The sequence below is a fragment of the Sylvia atricapilla genome, chromosome 2 (genome assembly GCF_009819655.1).
Source record: "Sylvia atricapilla isolate bSylAtr1 chromosome 2, bSylAtr1.pri, whole genome shotgun sequence".
NCBI classification, from domain to species: Eukaryota; Metazoa; Chordata; class Aves; order Passeriformes; family Sylviidae; genus Sylvia; species Sylvia atricapilla.
Genome location: NC_089141.1, coordinates 76,839,609 through 76,865,025, shown reverse-complemented (window position 1 = coordinate 76,865,025; position 25,417 = coordinate 76,839,609). Strand labels below are relative to the sequence as shown.

The 25,417-nt window shown below is 36.6% G+C and overlaps 1 protein-coding gene across 2 annotated transcripts in view; it reads left to right on the top strand.

Annotated features, from left to right (window-relative positions):
* NALCN (sodium leak channel, non-selective) overlaps window positions 1-25,417 on the top strand; it is a 234,436-nt gene that overhangs the window by 128,909 nt on the left and 80,110 nt on the right. For both annotated transcript variants that reach the window (XM_066313489.1, XM_066313490.1), the window contains 3 exons: window positions 2,994-3,185; window positions 10,873-11,010; window positions 16,102-16,176. In XM_066313489.1, the coding sequence (XP_066169586.1) occupies window positions 2,994-3,185; window positions 10,873-11,010; window positions 16,102-16,176 (405 nt within the window). The remainder of the gene's footprint in view (window positions 1-2,993; window positions 3,186-10,872; window positions 11,011-16,101; window positions 16,177-25,417) is intronic.

Here is a 25,417-nt window from a genome sequence, read left to right as displayed (position 1 = left end):
GGAGCAGTGGTGGTGTTGGTGTTTTTATAATTACACAGTGCTAGCTTTTATGACAGAAAATTTAAAGATGTGAATTTTTTTTTCCCAAAATGTATGAAAGACATACGTTTTACAAGCAGAAACACCTGCTACACTGAAATATTTGGGTTGTACTTTGCAATCCAAATCCCCTAGGAGGTGAATGATTGGAAGGTTGCAGAATACCTTTGATGTCAGCATGTAAGGTACACACCGTATTCCTCCACAGTTAAGTTCTGGGCAAGCTAGATAACACATTTTCAAATCAACCAAGGTCAAAAGGTCTTTTTCACATGAGTATGTCTTAATGTTAGGCAGATTTCCAGGCGTTTAGTTATACATCATGACAGGGTAAATGTGTTCCTTGTCAGCCAACAGATTACTGAAAACAGAAGTCCTTCTTGACACATTCCAGGATAGCAAGCAAGAATTATTGTTTGGCTTGCCTAGTCGTCCTTGCATATATTTCAGTTTGCATTATTCATTCATCTATATCATTACCTTTTGCCAACACATCACTCAGTCTTTACTACATTGGCTGCTGTCCACCTTCCCACCTATCTTCCTTGCATTCACTGTGCATTCATTCAAGACACTTTGCAAAGCCCTCTATGAAAGACTACAGCAAAGGACTGTTACATAGCTATATCTGTAGGACATAAAATTAGTGAAGAAATTATTTTGCATATTATTGCAGAGATCTGTAAGGAACCAGCATAAAAGGGAGAGGTTTAAACAGAATTTAACCTACACTGTACTGAAGAGATGGTATTGTATTTGTGCTTGGAGAAAATACTGCTGAGTCATTTTCTGAATAACTATACTGCCTTGCAGGAGATGTAGCCATTATTTTTAAGAAAACTGTGGTTCCTTTTTCATTATTCATTTTGATTTGTTTTTAATATATTTTTATATTTAATCCAAATAGCGCATCTTCTACAGCTCCTAAATTTAATACAAATTGCAATCCAATTACACAAAATGCATAAATTCATTAGAATGTACTTTTACTAGATTCAATTTGTTAGCTAATGAAAATAAATGAAGAAACCAAATAGTATCAATAAGATTAGTGTGTTGCTTAAAGGTCAATTAAAGTTCCCCAAAGAAAGGGGAAAAAAGTAAAGCAGGTAATTGAGTTTATCTAAAACACCACTCAGAATACAAACTACCATGAAATCTTCTCCCCACTGGGGTCTGTGTTGAAGCTAGTATTGATGGGAACAGAGCTAATATTTACACCATGAGTAAGTCTTGTAAGAAGGCACGGTGTTTACATTTTAATGTAAACTTGGAAATCTCACTCATTTCGCTGTCTGCCTTGGTAGCCAGTTTCATGTACTCAGGTTATATGTAGTGTAGTCATGATACCAATAGGAAAGAATGGGCTTTGTCTCGCCTTGTGCTATTGTTGTGAAAATTAAGCTGTCTAGTGTAACCACTGAATCTAGGACCCTTGTTTGCCACTGGAGAGAGTGGACGCTTATCCCATCTCACGTAAGGGCTCTGATATGTTCGGAATAGGTTGCTCTCTTGAGTTGACTGTCTCTCTCTCCCCTTTGGCAGTTAAATCTAGTTGACAGGCATATTCTGCATACCTTACAAGCGGGTAGGGAGATGAGCTTCTTGTGAAATCCAAAGGTGTACATTATTAGCAAGCTACAATGAACTCACTGTATGAATAACTTCTGTCATACTTATTTTCTTTCCAAAAACAGCACAGCGATTGTATTTGACTTATATACAAGGTCAGACAATAATTGCACTGTAATTCCTACCTTCCAATTTCAATATGATTCTTCTGGAGATCTAGGTGATACCTTGGAATAAAGAACCCTTTTCTTCCTTAGAACTGCAGTCTCAGTTGCCCTGTATGCCGCTGTCTGTTGTCTTCAGCAGCTACTGTTGCTGCCACTGCCTCTTGTCGATACTGATGTTAGTGTCACTGTGTCAACACCAAAGGCAGAAACAGGAGAATCAGAGCTGTCAGCAGCTCTTTCAAAGTAGACTCAGCAGTGAATGGGTCAGGAGTTCCACACAAGATCAAAGTTTTGCTGCCAGTTCTGAGAGGTGTCAAATATGTCAGAGGCAAACAGTGCTGTTGTGAGATACCGAGTTTCTCTGATACTGAGAAATACAACCCATAGTCTCCTATGTTATATGTAATATGAAATAGCGAAATATGGTCATTACCAAATTTGCTAGGTTATGTGGTATATAATGGCAAACAATTTTGCTTCAGGTCACTGAAATAGAAGGATAATCTGTGGAAGAAGACTTGATAGTTTTTTGTGTGAATATGTAACCTGGTATAACGAACATCATAAAATTAGAGAAATTGAAGTTATGAGTGGCCTTTCAATGCTATCTCATCAAGCCCGCTGCTCAAAACAGAGCTTTCATCAGACTGTTCAGGACCTATCCATTTAGTATAAGAATGAAACTTTAACAGTGATGTTAATCAAACTGGAACCATTTACCTAGCATGTCAGTAGATTCTCAGTTGCTAAATCTAGACTGATACGCTTTGACTCCTGCCTGGAGGCATTCTTATGTTTAGTAGCACACTATAAACCTCCTTTGCTCTCTAATTCCACATTGCACTCATATTTAATATCTGTGGTGTGTTTTGTCTATGTTTTTGTTCCCTGTGTTACCCCAAAAGCAGCTTCACTGAATTGCATTTCTGCAATGACTCATGATCAATGAGTTGACTACAGCCTTGGAGACTGGGTCCTCTCATGCCTGTATTATCACCCCATGCCTGTATACCTCAATGCTGCTTATGTTCCTGGTTTTGTGGTTTTAACCTAACACACAACTTGTCATCTATTACAAGTGGTGGCAACTTGATATTTATTGGTCTACAAGGCTGAAGGTCCCTTTTCGGCTATTAATGTCTGATATTTTAAACATTTTTGATTAATGTGAAAATCAAATAATTGATACAGCCGCATTTTTCTCTTTCTTTGCAGGTTCTTAGAGTAGTTCGGCTTATAAAGATTTCTCCTGCTTTGGAGGATTTTGTGTATAAGATATTTGGACCAGGAAAAAAACTTGGGAGCTTGGTAGTATTTACCGCCAGCCTTTTGATCGTAATGTCAGCAATCAGTTTACAGATGTTTTGCTTTGTGGAAGAACTGGATAGATTCACAACCTTTCCAAGGGCAAGTATAAAAAGCACTGATTACTCACTGCTTGTCACTATTTTCTTATCGTGGATATTTTCGTTCCATTGATGGCAGACTTGGAAGTGTTTGGTAAATGATTGGACTCAGTGGTCTTAAAGGTCCTTTCCATCCTAATGACTCTGTGATTCTCTTGGGGTTTAACCTGGCCAGTAGAGCAAAACATTACACAGCCACTTGTTCAATCCTCCCCCTGTAGTGGGATAGAGGAGAGAATTGGGGAAAAAAAGTAAAATTTGTGGGCTGAAATAAAGAAATTTTAGTAGGATGGAAATGGAAAGGGAGACAATGATAAAATAATTAGAATATACAAAATGAGTGGTTCACAATGCCATTCTTCAGTATATGTTGACTGATGCTCAGCCGGCTTCAAATCTGCAGCCCACAACCAGCTTTCCCCTAGTTTATATAGTGACCATGTTGCCATATGGGATAGGATATCCCTTTGGTCATTTGGGATCACCTGTCCTGGCTGTTTCCACTCACAACCTCTTATGATCCCTCAGCTTGTTCACTGGTGGGGTGAGAGGCAGGAAAGGCCCTTACTCAGTGCAAGACTGCTCAGCACCAACTAAAACATCAGGGTATTATCAACATCATTTTCATCTTAAATCCAAAATACAGCACTGTGACAGCTACTAAGAGGAAAATTAGTTCTCTGCCAACCCAAACCAGGACAGATTCTATCATATTTGTTATTATATTAGCAGTCTTCCTTTCCTTCTGAGAAACACGAAGCAGTTTATTTCATATGTATAGATTTTAAAAATTGTATCTCCTTGACATAATAGTCTTCTTGTAGTCCTTCTGCAGTGAAAACCATCATTCCTTGTGGTATTTTATTTCTGCTGTCAAGGGAACGCAGAGAAATTTTACCCATGCACCCTGATGATGACACTGCACAGCATATGGCTTAACAGTATTCTGTCATTACAGGAAGAGGATTCATGTCCACAGCCATGCATATTAGCCTGAGAATTTATATAGAATAGTCTACATGTGATTTATATCTTCAGATTATGGAAGTGTTGTTCTTGATTTGTACAGGAATGCTTGTTTTACAAAAAGTTATAAAACCTGTCTGCATTGACAAAATAAGTGTTTGCCTTTTGTATATAAATAATGGATATTTATGGGCATTACATTAATTCAGAACAGAACATTGAAAATCAGTGGAAATTGGAGTTAATGCATTTATTGAAGCATGCTATTCTGAATGAAAATAGTGCAATTTCTTTAATAGTCGATTAGACTGAGTGTACATGGATTGGTTCCAGTGACAATTTATTTGTTTCTGTCGTCCCAGTTTGGTTATCCAATGTATCTATTTTAGTAAAAGTGCATTGGTTGGAACAATTAAATAACAATGAATAAGGCAGCCTCAAGGGTCATGTATTTAGCGAACAAAATGGCTAAACAACAATTTGTAATTATCAAGCTGAACTTGATGTATGGGAGCCTGGCCATGCAATGTGAGACAAAAAATGCCTACCCACGGGGAATAATGTAACACCATGCTTTCTGTTTTGAAAAACATGCTTAGAAAATCAGCCACTAGAATTAGATATTCAGTATCATTCATTAAATGCTGAACAAAAAAACCCCAAAACTTAAGCTTTCCTAATTAAGTCAGGTCTCTAAATCAGGTGATATTACCTCCATATTCTATTCTCAATTCCCATGTACAATTTTCAAAAAAAACCTGCAGGTTTAAAATCACCATGGAATTTTGTTTTAGAATTATTTTATTATTAATGTTAAAATGTCAATGAAAGAATAATTGTAGTATGATCAAAATAAGACAGGATTGCAATCACCGTCACATTTTAACCAGATAAATTGACATAAGTACCTGAGAAAGATCCACTTGCGATGAAAAATGGCCAATTTAAATCGATGCATTAGTAAAGTTTTGGATTATTTGATCATTTTAATCTGCTGTTATTCAGGCTTCAATAAGGGCTTCTAGCATGTAGAGTTTTAACGGGTATTTGTAAATCCTAAATACATGTTGGAAGAGTGAGAAAATGTTCAAATTATACAGTGTTTTTACAAACAGAAAATGTCTTTACTGGTCTTCTATTTTATGACTTAAGTACTGGAAAAAGAGAAGAGCTGTTAGCAAAAATAGAAATGTTCCAGCAATACTGAATTGAAATGTTTTCAATATTTTTCATATGATAGCTGGAAGCATGAGTCCTTCATTATTTTTTAATGTATTCATATTCTCCTTGTTACATTTGTTTCAAAAGTGTAAAATTTACAGTATGTGGTTTCTTTTTGTAGTGTTATAGTAAGGCATCTCTTATTACATTAAAAGTCAGTGAAAATTTTGTATTCCAAATTGTGATTGATGGTGTGAAATAGTGGCAGCCCTCTGAAGATGTGTGTCTCCTTAGCAAACCCTGCGGGTTCTCAAATTTTCTTCCCTGAAGAAATATCACTGAATCAGTTTGCAATAAGACAATTATAATTATTTTCAAAACATGACTGAAGAGGTGCCATATAACATACGAGATTGTATGAAGTCTTCAGTACCAGAATTTGCTAAGATAAATTGTTAGGAGCTTATCCTCAAAGAAGAGCAAACCTTAAATAGCCAGGACTGTTGCTGTGAGTTTTTTTCAGTCACAAATACAGAGAGGACAAGCATTATAACAATAATGGTGACACTAGAGGCTAAATTTTGAGTTTGTACATTAAAGTGCTTTCTACACTGAAACAGACAAAACCTAAAATCATTTTGAAACTAAGTGCTTTATAAGAGGGCACAGTATGGGTTTTGGAACAAATAGACCTCCTCCTTTTGCTAATGCCTCTAAATTGCATGTTTTCACATGGTTTCCTGATGAAAATCAATAGGCACAAGCTCACTGTTGCCATAGCTACTAATTTCACCCTTCTTTTGGCCATTACAGCTTGCCAAATGGACTGGCTTTCTCTCTAATACTAAGTACAAAAATATAGATGTTTGCTTTACTGTTTTTAACCATCTGCTATCTCTTATTTTTGCATGTCTTCTTGGGCTGCACATATTGAGCCATGAGGAAGGACAGGGGTGGCTGGGCCCCCTGAAGAAAGCATAGGTGTAAGGTGGTTGCTGAGAAAATTCACTGTATGGAGAACAAAACACGCTGTTAGTGTCTCTGACTTCCATGCCCTGGTTTCTTTTGGAGTTTGTGGCCGTGTGCTCACTGCTCTGTCTCAGTTTACAGAGTTGGGAATGCTGCCCTTCTTTTAAATGGGTCAACACAAGATGAAAGCCAGGCTCTACTGATCGCAACAACAATTCTCCAGTTTTCACAAAACCAAGTGTCTGCTCCTAGCCTTGACCTTGGAAGAAGTTCATTATGTGAAATATTAGTTCAACCTAAGCAACGTCCATTAAAAAGGTGAACAGTGCAGTCTTAATTCTCTGATGTAGTTAAAATCTCAGTATCACTGCCACATTTTTAAAGGATGGCTACTCTTCTTTCAGGGCCTTACTGAGTCCTCATGACTGTGTCAGGAGGAAAGCATATGTTTCTGCTGGTAGAACAGTTTGCAAGGGTGTTTCAGTAATGTCCTAAATCCCATTAACCTAATTTGTAAAAGCAATCCCCATGATTGTAGAACTGCTTCTATGAATTAGGTCAGTGGAATCTGGTCCCTAACATTTTGTGGACAAGTATTAGTTAAAAGACAAGTACATTTGAACTCTGAGTTTTGATTTGTGTGGCACCACCCCTGTAACAGTTGGACAAGATGTCAGAACTGGCACTTTGGCTCATATAGTCTACCAAACTTTTGCCCATCTTACACTATAAATAAAAAGGTAGTTTGACTTCCATCATCAAAACAGCTCATTAAGTAATAGGGCATAAGTACTCAAAGAAATTGACAGTCTTTTCTATAACACAAATTAATTCAGAAAATCACCATTTGCATAAATTTCTGTCTCATCTTCACAGATGTTGATTCTGTCAGCTAGTTGCATTTCAAATTAATTTTAAAATAAACAGTGGGAGGTACACCTTTCAGCTAAAAATAACTTGCTCCAACGAAGATTGCTTGGTGCAAAGAACATATTCATTGTGCACTGCTTTATTTACTTAAAACTAATGTTTTGCATTATATTGGAATTTAATGTCGTAATAAAATGCTTAAATTATATTGAAAGGCAATTTTATAAAACTATATACTTTATGGATAGCTCGTTTGGATGGAAGATTAGATTTCTTGATATTAAAACAATGTCTTCTCCACATTAATCTATTATTAACTGTATTAATGATGGGTCTACAACAGAATGCTGAAGATATTTTTATACCTTGAAGAATTAAGTAATATATATTTTTTTGGAAAGCAGTAAGCTTTTCAAATAAGTGGTATTTCAGTGTGATTGGGAAGAAAGGATACTGGACTTGTTCAGTTATCCAGTCCCTCAGATGTTTTTAAAGCCAGCAGTGGAGTGTATTACTTAGTGTAGTGCCCACCTTAGGCTTCAGCAAGGGCTGCTACACCAATCAGGTACAATAGCCACTAGCTCCGAGTGCAGGCAAATGACAGCTGCCTGATTTAGCTTCAGCTCCCCATTACAAAGGGAACCTGAGACCTGAGAAGCAGTGCTGAGCACTGAGGGAGTTCTTGTTTTCTTCACCCTAAAGCACCCCTGGCAGATCTAAAGGAGGCTGAGTTTTCTGCTTATTTCATGCATGCTCAGCTGGCTACAAAAGACCTTTGCAAGATAAAGATCCCAAATGTTTCTTTCTCTGCATGTCTTGCATGGGAAGCAAATTATTTTTTTTACAAGGAAAAGAATTAATGATGAGAGTTTGTAGTTTTGTGCAGTGTAGAGTTGGTGCCTGTGGCTGGGAGGGCGCACTCATTTGGAGGGAGGACGTGGCTGCAGGTTGGCAATGTGATGGTTAAAGCCAAGATTACTGGCAGAAACATAAAGCAGAGGGCATTGTGCAAATTTCAGCCCTCATGCTTGGCCTCTTCAAATACATGGCATAACAAAGACTTCAATCACCCTAAAGAATTTAGGAAAGTAGTTGCCAGCATTTTTCTCTGCTGTTTCTAGTTCATCTAGCCTTTGTCCTCTGTGGGATCTGCACATTCAAAAGAAAACCTGAGACTTTACATTTGGTCAGGATGTTTCTGGTGTAGAAATGTTTCTGATGCTTAACTTCTCTCTGAATGTGTGTGATTGCTCATTTGGATGCCATGATCTGCTCTGTGTTCATCTCAGCTTCACTTCTTGTAATTTGGACTTGTAGGTTTAAGCATCTCTGAAAGTTTGATTACTGTGAGTTAATTCTGAAAAGCAACTGTAAAAATAACTCTCAAACTTCTTGGTCTTAACCGAGTAGGGTGTTTGTGCCTTTGTCTGCTGTAGAGTGCCACAGAACACAGCAGCAATAAGAAACAACTTGGACTTTGATGAGGGGCTTTTTTTGTGTGAGTCAGCAGGCAAATTACTTAGGAAACCCTCAGCAGCTAAATGTTTGTCAACCCTGTAACAGAGTAAAAAATTCACAGTTCTTCCTCTGAGTATGACCTAGAGGCAACATGATTCAATTTTTGCACTTCAAAATATGTATTATTTAAATCAACTGAGGAAAAAAGCTTTGGTGCTAGGATCCTTTTCTGTGGTCAGTGAAGGAATGGACAGGCAGTATCAATGGTATCAATAGTCTTCTAATACTACTTAGTTGTCAACTTATTTTCTGCTTCCAGTGAACTTTCTCCAAGGCAATCCCTGGGTACAGACATGGAAATTGTCCTCTCACACTGGGCACTCCAAAAAAGGCTGTTTCTTTTATGCAGTGCCTGCGTAACAGGATGCACTGGATTAGATTGTCCCTCCCTTACCCAGCCCTGTTACACCATCTCAGCATGCTTTGTAACTGCAGGCCCTCCTTTCAAATTTTAAGCAGATAGCCCTTGATATACACTTGATTTCATGATACTGAAACAGCATGTAGCAAGTCATGCCACGTGCTCCTTCTTATTTCAGATAGTTTGAACTAGCTTCTTGTCACCAAATATTAATGGTTGTTAGCCATAGGGATCTCACATAGGGCCAAAACTAAGTGCTGTGTGCATGCGCATGGACAGTTTTCTCCAAAGTAAACTTGCTTTTACTGCAGATGAGAATCTGGAGTGGACTCCCCTAGGGGTAAGGATATAACCTTAATGGTTCCATTTGCATTGGAAGAAACGTCTTAGAGAAATAATTTTGTTTGAAAAACTCTATCATAAACTTGAAAAAGATCCCAAGCAAAATATTTTCCTGTGGTTTATAATAATAATGTAAACTTGAAATCTCCCAAACAGTTATTTTTGCCAGCAGCTTTAAAAGTTATTTAGAACCATTTCATTGTTTCCCAAGCACATAAGTTTGTATAGCTACATGTTTTCGGCTCTTCCAGCACAGGTTTGGGCTTAGGGTAAGTTGATGAGAAGGGCTGTCTGGATACTGTTTTCTCTCAGGTTTTATGAGAAGAATCCTTTTCTCTTTGTGCCGTCACAACTAATATGTTAATCTGCTGCTGCTGGGGGCACTGAGCACAGATCTAATACATCCTTGTAACTGTGTTAACATTTTGAATTCTAAGAATCCTGTTAGCTGTAAGCTGCATTGTGTTTTTCAGTTTCTAACACTTTTTTGTTACGTGTAACCTTCAGTAAGATACCAGCTTTGATCCTTGCTGTCTGGAAGGAGAATACTTACAAAGTCATGCAAAAGCAAAAGAAACTTGTGCAATAGTTTGGCCTCATTGAGATAGTTGAGACTGTCAAGATATTTCACTTTGATACCATACTCAAATTTCTGTTTCCTAGGCAGTGTGCATTACTCACTGTCTGTGTAGGATTTACATCTTGCAGTTACACATTGCTCAAGTTGAGTTCCGTTCTGGTTGGTACTGTAGGCCCCAGCTGGGGTTTCAAAGGTGTCTGGGTTCTAGGTTAATCCAATTTTGTATGTTACGATTGCTAAATAAACAAACTTTTTGAAACATTGCCATTATTTCCTTTATTTTTGACATGTATAGCTGGTCTCAAAGAATTGGAAAATGTTACAGGAGTAGTTCCACAAAAAATGCTATTTAGAAAATATAGAGGATAAGTCTGACTGGCTGAATCAAGTGCAGGTACAGAGACCTTACCTTGTTTTGGTTACTCTCATCTGTGGAGTGCCTGAACTGCTTCTGCCATTAAGATAACATAATTTATGGTCACATTTAATTATAATGCTTTATTATAGGCATATTTAGAGAGAGGAAACATGGAAGAAAAAGCATAATCAAAAAAATCCCAGTACAGTATAATATTTAAAACAACCTGTTGCTTAGGGTATTTATCCTATTTTTTTCAGCCATGAAGGAAACCAAAACGTTTTTTGTACAGACTAATGAAGTTAGGACTGTGTTAAAAATTGAAGATTATGGTTCTGATCAAGAACCATATAAAGATCAATATCAATAAAGATCAAGCTATTTATTTCTGCTTTAGCTCATGAGTAGCTGTTTACTTGGCTTTAAAAGTTAAATGCATTTGTTAAGGTTTAAAAAAGCAAACCAAAACAGGTGTGCATCTCTGTTAAATCAGTTTTAAGAATGTGTCAATAAAACAATATTAGTATAATTTGTTAATATGTTTGCAATTCTGTTTCTTGCAGGCATTCATGTCAATGTTTCAGATTCTTACACAGGAAGGATGGGTGGATGTCATGGATCAGACATTGAATGCTGTAGGACATATGTGGGCACCAGTAGTTGCTATTTATTTTATACTATATCATCTTTTTGCTACTCTGGTAAGTTTTCACTTGCATATGTGCTGTGCTTCATTTAATTTCTAACTACTCTCTTAGCTCTTCTATTACTTACTATTCTCAGTTAAAACTAATTGTGATGCTCATTTTTAACATAGGCAGCTTTTAGCGTGGATGTGGTAGAATAAATTTACCCTTCAGCCATGTGACACGAGGTGGTGGACTTTGCTCTGGTGTGAGGTGTTGCTCTTCTTAGAACCAAGTCACACTGCCAGACTAACACTATAATTGTTATCTGTCTTGTATCTTCACAGCTCTAATGATTTCAGAGTTGATTTTATTCATCATGTAAAACTCTTCTCCTCAGCTTTTGTTGCATTCTCTTTGCAATAGCAATTAAAGTGAGAAGTGTAAAACCTTAACTAGTCATCCCTACTGTGCTGTTGCCTGATAGAAAATCAATGCATGGAAAGTATATGATATAGTATATCAACCAATAAATGATGAGAACTGATACAGAAGTTCCTGTATATAAACAGAAACGTGGATTATATATTAAAAAAAAAAAACAACAAAAACAAACAAACAAACAAAAAAAGGTTTTTTCTGTGTGCATGTCAAATGGGATTTTTGCATTCTTTTATAGATAAAATGGGAAGGAAAACATCTCTTTGGTTATCCTGTATCAATAAGGGCTTGATACTTTATTTGAATACCAATACAGAGAAAATACCACAATTAGGCAAATAACCATTTTATTCATCCTCAATTCACTCCTACTGTTACCCATTTTCTTTCTTTGCTCAAATGTGTACTTACCTAAGTATTGCATTAATACAATCTCCACCAACTTCTATCTACTTCTTTTCCTTTACAATATATCCCATTTCCCTTCTAAAGAATGAATAATCGAACTACAATTGTGGGTGCAATGGATTCCTTCATATGGATGGAAAACTTAACCACTTTATAAATGCCAAATAAATGCATTTCATGCTCTTAGAGCTACCTAATCACCTCTAAGTATAAGCCAAACAAATGTATGTATCAGAAGATATATAGGACAGGTAACTTGCTCACAAGGGTCAGAATATACAACTTTTCATGCTGGAGTGATCTTTTAAATTCCTTGGGGATTTAGGTTATAAAGCAAATGGAAGTTAGTTTTTGGTCATAGATTTGAAAGGAGTCACTGGTAAGAGAATCTTATTGATGTTTTTTTGATTCTTCATCAAGAACATCTTCTAATCAGGAATTCATTTTTACTTCTTACATGAGTATTAAGCAAGTCCATAAAGTAAAATAGTGTCAAGTGACCTCTCTGCTACAAATTCACATCTTAATTGAGAAATAATTTAGCTGTAAGAGCAATTTTAGTATTTTGGTTTATGTTTCCTATTTTGAAAGAATCATCTGGGACTTCTCTGTTTGTTTACTGAAAGCACTGATTTTGCTAGGACCGAAGTCATTTTTCGGTACACCATCCTCAGTCCTTTGCAGGGAATTTGCATTTAAATACACACTCTGCTTTTCTCTGTAAGGGTACACTTTTCTTCTCATTCACCTATGCAAATTCTAGATGAATGAAGAAACCCTACAAAGACAACTTTGCAGAATTATCTGAGCTTACAGAATTGTGGTTTCAATTTTAAGATCTTCCTCAGACCTTGGAGGGGAAAACTATGTAGGACAGAGTTATCTGTAGGCAAGAGAAATTTTAAAAAAAACAACCTGGAACTGGTAAGAGAGCTTGAAAATGGTTGGGCTGCTACTAAAACCAAAAAGAAGCATTCTAAGAATAAACAGCTATCAGTGAATAACAAGAGTAAAGTCAAATGAAGAAATTATTTTCACCAACCAGAAAAGCGTGGACAATTAGAATTGAGAATGATAATTGCAGGCATTTGGCATAGAAGACTGTAGAGACTTGGAAAGAAATTAATAGGTTTCGCATAAGAAGGCAGAGAAAAACCAAAGCTCAAAAAAGACTCACTCTCTTGGAAACAAGAACTGTTATTAGTTGAGATGGTGGCAGGGGAAGTTAAGCAAATAACAAGTTTGCATTTAACTTTTCTTTTGCAGAAAAGTTTGTGTTTGGTTCTTGTTGGAAAAAAGCAAAAAGAGAATTAATGAAAGTCTTGCCTTGATACTTACCAGTGCATGAATCAGCAAGACTGTTAGGGGGGACATATTTATTGAGTTCTATACTTCTTTTTAGCATGGAACTGAACTTCCCTTTAATTGATATGCTTTGAGCAGCACGTACTGAGTATCACAGAATGAACAGGATATCTGAAGAAGGAAAACACCGTACTGTAAAATCCTAACAGAATTATAGCAAAATTCTTCGTTAGCATAATCTTTGATTAAGGATCAAAGTAGTTTTCATACATGCTCATTGGTCAAAAGGAATGACAAAAGTCAGAGGATCCACTGACAATCAGAAAATTCCACTTAGCATGGAAATCAGTATGTTAGTCCCTGACCTACTATATAAGCACATGGCAGTGGCTTTTGGATTATGAAGTAAGATGAAAGGAAAGCGACATTAAAGAGGTGTAGATGAATTAAAGAAAGAAAAAGAGACATAAAAAGAGAGAGCAAAAGAGATCGCTAGTGTTTCTTCCAGTGTTCATCCAGCTGGGAGGGATGCTGAGCCTGCTTTCAGCATCAATCTAGTAGCATCAATCTATCTCATGAGATGTTCAGGATCCTGAGGATGATTATCCAGGTAGTAAGTGTTGATCCATCTATGTCAGTGTGGCCAGTGGGATGTTCAGGGTACTGGAGAGTGCTGCCTGGGCTTGGGTAGGACCCTTTTTATGGACAGATTTCTCTCTTTCTATGCTAATGAATTATCATGCACAATCTGTTCTTCCAGGCCTTTCTGGAAATGGGTTAGAAGGCTTTGGGAGTCTTTGTTGGTGTCAATCCCACCCTCTAGTCAATGCCTGTACCATGCCCACATCCATGTCAAGTCATTCTTGCATGTGGACTGTACTGTGTTTGTGTTTTACCTGCTGGAAAAGTGCTGCGCTGTCTCTGCCTCACATCTGTTCTCCTTCAAAACCTTGTTATTTCTCATGGCACTTTAATACCTATAGTTCTTGATTATTACCAATGATTTTTGCCTGTCATTACTAATGGCCCTTGGCTGGCTCCACAGTCATCCAGTTATCAGTGTGTGAGACATACATATTCACCCCTTCTTCTGGGAATTGAGGGATCAACCGGATCTCATTTTGGACCACTGTTTATAGGATCATTAGAGAGTGGGCTTTAGTCATAGTAATTTTCCATCCTGGCCACAATTTGACTCAGTAACTTTCCTTTAAGGTTCAACAACAGAAATATTATTCCTCTTGGCTGTTTTGCAGGCAAGAAAAATATGTTTCCCAGGTTTTTAACTTATTCAGATGCTTATTAGATGCCTGTCAATTCCTGGGAACAGTCAGGGTTTCTGATAAGCTCAAGAGGGGCTTAGTCTGAGTGCAGTTCATCAAGGCTGAGGCCTAATGAGCATTTCTCAGATCATAGTGTGGCTTGAGTGGGATGAGGGGGATGCACCACCACAGGCTATCCTGAAACTAAAGTCAACTTCTCTGGGCCTCTACATTGTGCTAGGTATTATGTATTTTTCCAGAATTCTGCCTTGCATTGCTGTTCTGAATGCCAACTTTACTTGCACTGTTCGTTGTCGTTGGATCACTGAAAATTATATGATGTATTGTTTATGTGGCACATACAGTATCACTTTGAATAGCTGTGGGAAATTCTATGTGTTTCTAAAACCAGCTTTTTTTTTCTGAATTTTTTTTTTCTGAGCACTGACATTTTTTCAATTTGCGGGCCTGTCCTTCCTATGTCTTCTTTACCTTTATAGTTCATGGAGCAAAAGAAAGTCTTGCCTTGGAATAAGGTGTGCTCAATTAGATGCAGTTTGAGTTCCAAACTCCTTGCCTGGTATATTAAGCCCCACCTCTGTGTAGGTGAGGAATAATTTTCCAGTGTGACAGGCAAAGTTACATTTCATTTAGAAGAAGTGGTGGAAGGATATATTTGCTCTGCTTGTCACTCGGTGGTCCAAGACCAAAGAAAAATTCTAGGCCTGTAATTCTTTTTAAAAAAAGGATACCTTCTGGTGTCTCTCTGGTATATTAGAAATGGCATATCAGAAATCAGGTGCTTGCCTGTAGAAACTCAATGTGTTTGAGAATATTTGCTTCAAACTTCAGAGACTAAAACCTTGGCAGTTGCCAGCAGCTGTTGACTTATGTATGTGTATATGTTTACTGCCTTAGATAGAAGTTGTCTGATAATATAGGCTTAACAGTGATATCCTCCCTTCCCTACCATACTCCTGATTCTGTCTGCTTCTCAGCTATAATCAGTCACATTTTCAGCTTCTTTGGCCTCTAGTCAGCATTTGTATGCAAGGAAAATGTGATATTCTGATACTGATAGACACTTTTTTTTCCTCCTTGGGATTTTTCCTCCTAGAAACTTATCTAAACAATATTTAATGTAGATTAAATGGAGACACTTGATTTTCCTCTTCTGTGACGTGAGTGTCCTATATATGTGATGCATGCAAATAAGGAAGCAGTTTACTTTTCTTCCAAAGTGGAGTTAGCTCCTTTTCACAGAGGCACTTTGAGCTTAAAGGAAGTCCATAAAGTGACTGTCAGGTGACTAAAAAGTCACACCTTAATTAAAAACCACCTTAGCTTTACAAGATGTTTTAGGATTTTTCTTTGCATTTCTTTTATTGTTGTTGTTTTTATTGCTATTATTATTGTTATTGTTGATATTATTTCTGATTATTTAATTTTCTCTTCATGCAAAGTGCATTTTAATGAGTAGATTGTTAAAAAATACATTATACATTGGTCATGTAACCTAGAATTCAGCATTTTTAAACTCATACTAATTGTATGGTAAGATAAAAAACAATTTACTACTTGCAAAATGGCTAGCAGATATATAGTAGCAGGTGATATTAGTTCAACAGATGTCAAAGGCAAGAATCTCATTTACATCAGGGATGAGGTTTCATTTTTTCCATGTTATTTAACAATACTTCTTAAGAAAAGTAAGATAAGCTTTAACAAATCACTTTAAATTGTTTTGTAGATTCTACTCAGCTTGTTTGTTGCTGTTATTTTGGATAACTTGGAACTTGATGAAGATCTAAAGAAACTTAAACAAGTAAGAACATGTTTTTATTGTGCTTGAAAGTAGTTTCAATAAGGCATTTTACTGGTATTTTGTGGGGCAAAAGACGGGAAACATCTTCATCACAATGAACAGAACAGTACATGTGGAAGTGGATAGCAATGTTTTGTTAGATAGTTTACTATCACACAACCATAAGGAAATATTAAGGCATCATAAAAGATGTAGAAATTTGGTTTAGTAACCAATCAATTTAATTTAGATACTCTTGTAATTTAAAAAAAAAATCACAGCCAGGGCATCTTTTTTGCTTATAAACTCATGAAAGATATCCCTGCTCTTTTTTTATGAGCACAGCACAGCTCCACTGCAGGGGAGGGTAATGGGAAAGGGTCCACAGTTAGGAAGCAATAGAGCACACTCCGATCAATGTGTTAGGGGAGGGTTAAAGATGCTTGGAAGAGTTAACTTGATTGATTCTCCTCATTTGGGGACCAAGAAGTCATTCTCTCATGCCTGAAAACCCAAACATCAATCACATAAAACAAATGTAAATAGAGAATTCACGTTGGCCTTTTTGACCTTCGACACAAACCACCAGAGAGGAAGGCATTCATAGCTTATATATAGCTGTACTTCTAATCTGTACAAAGAGAAGCAAAGTCATCAACATTTCCCTATTTCATGCATGAAACACATGAGCTAACACATGGGAACTTCTGTAATATTTGGCTTATAACCATCATTTGCTGCTTTTGTTTATCTTTCATGTGCATCAGCAATTGCCATAGAATTACGTTTGTTCACTTCTTGAAGAATAATCACCCAGACAATTGAGATACTTTACACTGAAGTTCTACATGACAATATCATACACTTTTAGTTTTTCTTTATAGAATTCGATGCAGAAATCAATGCTGCTTTTGCTGTTGCAATATTAAATATCGATATGTATTGCAAACTTGAAATAAGTTAAAAGGACAAGTATTTTCTGTGACAGTGAAACACAAATATTGTATTTCAGTTGATCAGTTTACATAAATGGGAGATCTTACAGAAGACTTTGGAATGGCTGGATAGTCTTGAGTATGCAAACTGAGTAGGCCAAATCAAAGGCATTCATTTTTCTCTTTACCAGTCTCAAGAGGTAAAATGATCTGAAATGAAAATGTCTCAGATGTATAGTAAGCAATGTCATATCATACTGATAATCTTACAGGAAATTTTTTATAGTGTCTGCGTGAGTTAGGAGCACAAATCAATTTTCCAAAGTGAAGAGCTTGAGATGTGAAATCCAGTGGCTTTTGTGTGAAATGTGGCATCTTTGATTCATAAAGCACTTTAAAAGTGCACACCTTTGCTTATTAAATGGCAGAAGTGTGGCTTTGTGATGTAGCTGCCTGCTTTGGAAGTGGTGAACAGAAAGCAATAATGAGAGGCCACCACTAGCAATGCTTGCCACATTTCAGTCTGAATTTTTATTAGCCTGGTAGGAACTCCGTCTCTGTGATAGCAACAGAGAACACTTAAATAAAAGACATAAATATAATTTTTTTAAAAATCTCTCAACTTCATAGCTTTGAGATTGCAGCAGTTTAGCTACATGAGAGTGTTGCTGGGCCAGAACAAAACTGCTGCCCCAGCCACCAGACTTCCAGTTACTGTGCCACTGACGGACTTGTCTCCATGACCCAAGAGGGCATTTTACCAGAGCACAGCCGTTTGCCACTGGACATACCAGCTGAGTTGATTGACACCATGGTATATGGATTCTACATGCATTTTAATGCATATAATACACCATTCAGATGCACAAAAATTTCCAAGGTGGCTGACGCTGGTTTGTACTTAAATTTTTGAAATGTTTTCTTGAACAGTAGTGTCTCCTCGTAGAGACACTCAGTTCTATTGAATGCATTCTTTTCTGTTATTTTATGCAAACAAATAAATGCTGTACAAAGTGTTGCATATTTTAAAGATGCCTAAGGTGAAAGAAGGCAAGGGGTCAGTTCTTGGACCTCAGTGGTATGAGATTACTGGAATGAATGTACAACTGCTTCAGTGTCTAGAACAGGAAAGATTTCCTGTGGGGTAAATACAGTGGTATCAAAGGTTCAGTGCTGATGGTGACTGCTCTACTCTGCTGAAATATTTGTTGTGTTATCTCAGAGGATAAAGCAAAAAGAATTTTTAATTGAATATTTTGAATTTTCAATTTAAAAATGGGCTTCAAGAAGAAGCAGGATTGTAAGGTAATTGTTATGTTTTAATCAAGACCATTTCTATAAAAAAATGAATCTGTATTGCTGCACAGAAAAATTTTTGATGTTTATAATTAAAAGATGAATGGTGTTCCAAGAGAGGAGTCAAATAATGCAAGCTGTTAATGTAAAAGACATTGATTGGTTGAAAAATATGAAATTGTGATGCCCTCCATCCTTGGGGATGTATTTTTTTCCCTGCCTTTATGGGTTGTAAAGCTCAAGTCCCAGGCCATTTTCAGATGATGAAATACTGAATGATTTTCTAGGAAGGAGGGAGAATATATTTGTGCCAGAAATCACACCTACCTAATAATCCATTTTGAGCCGTGTTCTTAATTATGACTTAATTTCTTTTCTGGAACTTGATAAGAAAAATTTTATTACTTTCAGATTATTGGGAAAGGACTAATTAGTTAATATTTGCAATGTACTCTAGAATGTAAAATGATATGTAAACCCTTGGTATTCGTGTTGCTTCAGTAAATGTATTTAAATATGAATAAATAAAAGCAAAAATGCATTAAATGACCAGGAGATTCTAAGATTATAATATAATTTATTTAAAAGAAAGTAAACCTCTAGAATTAAATATGCCAGTGCAAATTTAGTTAGGGATATATGTAATGATTCAGTTTTTAATTACTCCATTACATAATAATAATTCCCAAAGTCTGGCGTCAGTACAAAGAGTAGATAGAGCTCATTTTAATAAGCCAGTAGTCCATTTATTGTACAATGTGTGATCCTGTGCATTATTTATTGCACAGTGTTCAGGCTTTGCTACAAAGACAAAACTATTAATTTCCTTTCTGTCTTTTTTATGGTACCCCTCATAAGTATGTAGAACAAATATAAAACTTGTGAAAGATTAATTTAAGTGATTTACTTAGCAGCACAGGTATACATAAGAATAGAAGCTGCTTTTCCAAGACACCATTCAGCTGGTGTAAGAACAGAATCGTTCTTTGTATCCTTACAGCTCTATTTATTTGCAATGCATCTCCCAACCTCTGCCACATCTAATCCTCTTGTCTGTGTCTGCCATCATAGCTCAATTGAAAGATGTTTGTACTATAGCTCATAGTCACCACCGATCTGTGCAATAACCTTGACCCTCTGGAGCAATCCAGACTGACCCTAACACCCTACTGAGTCTCCCAGTATGACACTGATCTGCTCATCTTCCCATGAGGCCCTTTTCTCTGGTGTTCAGTACTTCAGTGGTACAGATGATACCAAACTTAGGCACAAGAAATCTATCAGCTACAATCCTGACTTCCTTCTCATTCATGCCTTTCTTCTCCACATTTTCCCCAAACTACTGTCACAAAGTTAAAAAGAAGCAAAGAGAATTTCTTTGCTGTCTTTTGCCTTTTGTAGTAAAGTGTTGACTTCCTTTTTAGTAATTCATCACCCTGTCCTGGTTTAGGGCAAATTTGGGAGGAAACCTCTGAATGGGGTTCCTCTGGAGAGCAAACCCAAACAGCCTTCCCCCCAGCCGGTCCGGGGAAAAGAATTTCCTCAGAGAAAAGTGGAAAAAACTATTTATTTAACAAACAAAATGCCCACAAGCATGAGGAATGAAAAAATATGAAACAATAAAACCTCTCACTGCTCCAAAGAGAGATGGCAAAACTGAGGAAGTCCTTGCCAGGAGTTAGCTCAGCTCTCTCAGTCTCTTATCAGTCCCAGTCCCTTCAGCGCTGGAAAATGCCAAGGTCCAGGCCCAGTGGGCCACAGGTACCAGATCCCAGTCCTTCTCTGGGTTTTCAGTCCAGAGCAGATTTAAACAATCCCCCAAAAAAAAAAAAAAAAAAGTTCAGAAAGCTTCTTTGCCTCAGCCAGCTAAACTAACTAAAAGGAAAAAAAAAAAAAAAAAAACCCTCTCTCTAGCCGCTGTCTGTGTATCCAATGAACACACAGTCCCAAGGAAAACAGAAAGAAGAATGAGGAGGAGTGAACACTGTTTTCAAAACAAACTACGTGCTCCTTCTTTCCCTGCTTCACTCTTAGAACAGTCTTAAAGATACAGAACACAACATACAGCACACACTGAACAGATGACTGGGGATATAGAGGCATCATTGTCACCCCAAGAAGCACCCTTAACAGATTTTGAAGTATGACCTTCTCTTGCAGCAGCTGTTTTAACTTTTCCCATTTTGTTTTCCACATATTTACTGATTCTGTTGTTACATATTTCTATCAATTTGCCTACATATGAAGTGAGACTGATTAGGCTCTCACTTCTCACATTCTACCCTGAATCCCTCTTTTAAAGTTGGTCACATTTGCCACTTTCCTCTCACTCCAGAGTTTATTTAGGTGACAAATTATCTACCACTGCTGTATGTCAGCCTTGCTATATCTGAGATCCTTTAGAAGTCCTGAGAGAGTGCTGTCAGGTGTTTGGGATTAGCAAATTGACCTTGTGTCAGTTATCTTCCAAAAGCTTTTCTCCTGATGTTTTCGTAGATCAGTCTTTGGCACTGTTTAGGGCCTTCTTTGACCCTGTCTGTGGCCAACACTGTTTAACTTTTTGCTTTAGTTTTATTTTTCAGAACACGTTCAATTATTAGTCTGTTGCTCTTTTAGACTTCCATCTTTCCTTAAGTTCTAAAAAGCTTTCTTATTAGAGCTTATTCCTTTAGAAACTAGTCCCTCAAAGTCTTTCATGATCTGCCATTATTTTTATACAAAAAACCGCTAAAATTTATGGTTTTGTTTTTGGTTTATTTTTCTCTATTCTTTGCTTAGCATATGGCTTTCTTTTCTGAAACATACCCATTTACTTTTAAGTCTTCTTTGCACTCCATTTGACATTGCCGGTCTTGTTGACCTTCTTAGAGTTTTTCTGTAGCTGGTAGATGTAGTCTGCTAATAAAACAGGATATTTAAAGCTACTCCATATGTCCCCCTTCCCAGTTTCTGTCATTTGTCCATTCCTTTAAACTTCTTTTCAAAAGCTTTATGATTTTAAGTAATTAATTTTTTGATTTAAATTCAGTGCAATAGATAGATTTGACCTTCTACTTGTAAAGTAAAATCTGAATTTATCACCTTTTTATCACTGTTACAGAAGAGCTGCTTGATATTTATGCCATGAAATAGATCTTGCTCAGTCCTAAACCATGAGATACTTCTTCACTTAGGTGTTCTCTGGCTATGTAAGTCAGCAAGGAGTCACTTATGAGTAAAAAGTTAATATCTTTCTTCTGCCCTTTCCTAAACATATATGAGGGTAAACAAAGGCTTCCCAGTGTTATTACTGCTTGCCTTTTGACTTTGAATACAATTTTGCATTTTGAAATTACTTTATAATCCTCATTTACACATGTGTGGAAGATTTCTTCCAGTTTCAATGCACGTGGATCCTGTGCTGTTTTTCTGTGCATTTAGCTTATTCATCGGGTTGACTGAAGAATTTCTGTAACATACAGCACCAGTCTTTTACTGATGCCAGGTATTCTCCATCTAGTTAATATGTTGTCTGTTCTGAATAGTCTGATTCTGTAGGATTCTACTGCCTACCAAGTTTCCTACCAGATTTCTGAGATGTGTTTTGTGTCAACATTGTGGATTTTTTAATAACAGAAATTCTAGTGCAACTATGGGGTTTTTTAAAGTTTCATTATTAATATAAAAGCTTGTATATATATTATTCTTGTCTAGTTTTATGTCCTCTCCTTAATATGGCTTTATTTTTTATGTATTTTTGTTTCCTACTGGAATTTTAGAAACTTTTAGGATTCCCATAGCTTCATCCTATATGGAGAAACTCATGTTTGTCTTGTTTACTGCTCCATTCTGGGCTTACTCTGCTGTTTCAGTACCTGCTCCTTTAACAGCTTTTGCAGCCAGTGAAGTTTCTTTAAAATTTTATGAAGGCTTAAACACCTGGGTAGAATTCATCTCGTTTCACCAATACATTATAACGTTGTGTGTGCAGTTTGAAATATTCATGTGGATTTCCTTCTCTAGTCTCTGAAGAGGAGCAGATACTTTTGGAGGGCAATTTTGAGAGACATACTTTTTTTTTTAATAGGGAAGCTATAAGAAAATTTGAAGCCAGCCATGAGATTATCCTCAAGCCACTCTCGCTGTGTGAACTGTCCTTCATCTGCAGCAGAGTCTGTGGCTTACAGCAATGAAACCTGTATGGCACTGCTTCTCAAATGTATATCCCAGCTTTCCTGGGAAAGCATACAGGAAATGACTACTCTGTCTTCGATCTGTTCTTATATCTCAGAACCCTTTGGCTGGCCCTTGTCAGAAAAAGGGTACAGGACAGATGGACCTTTGATCTAACCTAGTGCACTCATTCTTACACCCCTGGTGTTTCATAATCTAAACTGTATTTCAGAAAAAATTTGCAAATAGCATAAGAATGAACCCATTGGTGGCTAAAACCATGTGCATGGCCACTGTTTTATAATTCCACAAGGAAAAGAGCAAGCATCCCAAGCATCTCTGAGCATGAGCCATGGTCTGATTTCCTTGACCATGTAATCTTACCTCTGTAATCCTATTTCCTGGAATTCCACTGTAAAGTACATATCTTTTTATATCTATATGTAATTTTAACAATATTAAAATATACAATTTTCTTTGTTTACCTTATGTTTGTGTTAACAAACCCAGCTTACCTCACTAACTTTGGAGGGTTTATCTTAGAGTTTGTGTCAGACAAGACAATGGTGTCCCTATTTTACTACTGGAGAAGCAAAGCTGAAGTCACATCTCTAGGTTCATACACAAATTCTCAGTATGATGAGGAATCAAAAAAAGTCTGGTTTAGGTCTTAGGCCCCTTGAGTCAATCAGGAACATATGTCCACTTTTAAATTGTTGAAATCTCATGTAAGTGTAGTTCTCGGCTTCAAGACAAAATCCCTTAAAGAAGATCAGCTTTCTGTCATAACACACATGTGCTGTCTGTGCTCTCTAGTGCACACTCACACCACCAGTACAGATGGCATCCATTACTAAAAATATTTTCCCTATGCCTTACTACCTGACAACAGAAATCCTTGGAGGAGTAAACAATTATATGCAGTAGGGACATTTTTCTTCTCATTCGATTAAATTTACACTCTCACCAGTGAAGGTACTTGTCAGATGTACATGCTCCTTTCCCTCCAGTTCTGTTCCACATCATGAAATATGTGTAAGATTTTTTTCTTCCCCTAAATCCATATCAAAGCAGCAAGTGCTGCAGAGGTATATATATACACCTATATATCATGGTATACATCTACTTATAATATACATATAGATTTTTAAAATGATCTGCCTTTAGAATTTTATTTGAAAAGTAGCACTTTCTTATCATGTTCATTTTTTTTCTTAAATCTCACTTTTAACTCTTTTATGTTGAAAATACTTTTATAAAGAACCTAGGAGATAATGGTAGATTCTTTGCTGATTTTGTCTCTTGATATAGGTTCTTGTTTTCAACAATGTTCAATGTCTGAACACTTCAATTTGATACCAGTGGTTCAGGCTACCATTTTGAAATGCTTAGAAGCTTTGCAAAAAAAGAGGCAGTTAAGCAAACTTTTAGAGGTCTTTCCAGAACTTTCACAGCAAAAGCATGTAAGAAATAAAATGAATTGATTATGTAATCTGTCTGATAAGAAGACATAACTGCAGTAGAAGAAAGTAAATTAGGATTTGAGTGCCATCAAAAATAGCAGAACTATCAAAGAATCTCATTCTATAATGCTTGGGGGATTTTGGTGGTGGTGTTGGTGATGGAGGCAATGGGGAGGTCTACACTGGGATCTGCTGCCGCCCAATTGTCCAGAATTAATGCAGCAGAGGATAGACATCTTCGAAAATAATTTTAAAAACCTAATAAATATTTATGTGTTAATCCCTCTTATCTTAAAATCTACTCTATTTTTTCTGTTCTTGTTGTCAGAGAAACATAGAAATTATTATTTTTTTTTATCACTACAGAGTTACTTTTCCTTCTTCACTGCTCAAATTAAAAAATCCTTGATTTACAGTAAGACTTCTGGCAGCCTGCTATCTAAAGGGAGAGTATCTGATTCTGAACATTGGTAAAGATAATTCTGGCACATGTATTCTAAACATGAATTTTATACTGCTTCCCTTTTATGCAAGAATACGAAAGTGGAATTTTGGTTAATTTTAGTCCAGATAAAGCAAGTCAGTCTCTAAAGAGGTAGTGCTGAGTCCTAAATTTTCCTCTAAAGTGCATTTGAATAGAAGTTTCAAATCAAATATTTATATTAAGTAGAATAAAATACTTTTATTGTTGCATGATCACCACAGTATCCTATTGGTTTTGGAAAACTCACAGATACTTGTTTGCTGGTAGAGTTGGAATCTTTATTAACTAAAGCAGCATTTATATCCCAAACAATCCAAACTTACATCCCCAGAGCAAACATAAAATCTTCTTACTGTGATTCCTGTAGTATTCAGCTGTTTGTCTCTAGGCCAGAGAGAAGAAGGACAATTTGTACTTTTGATCCTAAATTCATGTGCAGTCATTTGTTGATTTTGCAATTATTACTTTGATTTCACTGTCTGTGCTTTTCATTGCTACCTCAGAGCAATTGGATTCATATTTTAAATCCATGGAGAAGAAACCTCTCCAGAATTAAAAATTTCATGCACTTGAATGCAATTATTTTTAAGAAAGAAGATTATCTTCTGACATACACTGAAAAAAATTAATCATGATAATACTGTATGCTAATGCAGTAAGCATCATAACAAAAGTTTATATTTAATCCAGCTTTCAGGAGTTTAGAAGGAGCGATCTTCAAGTTTTTGAGCACTTATATTCAAGAAAAAAAATTCTCATTCATTTCGATAAAGATTGGAATTTTCTAAAGTGTCAAGGGACAGGATTTGTGTCACTTTGTTAGCCATGCAAAAAGTTAGGCATGTAGTCTGAGCTACATCTGCAGTTGCCTGTAGTCATAGTTACCCTCCAGGGAATGATTCATCCCATCCAAGTAGGGTGCTCTCTTTTTT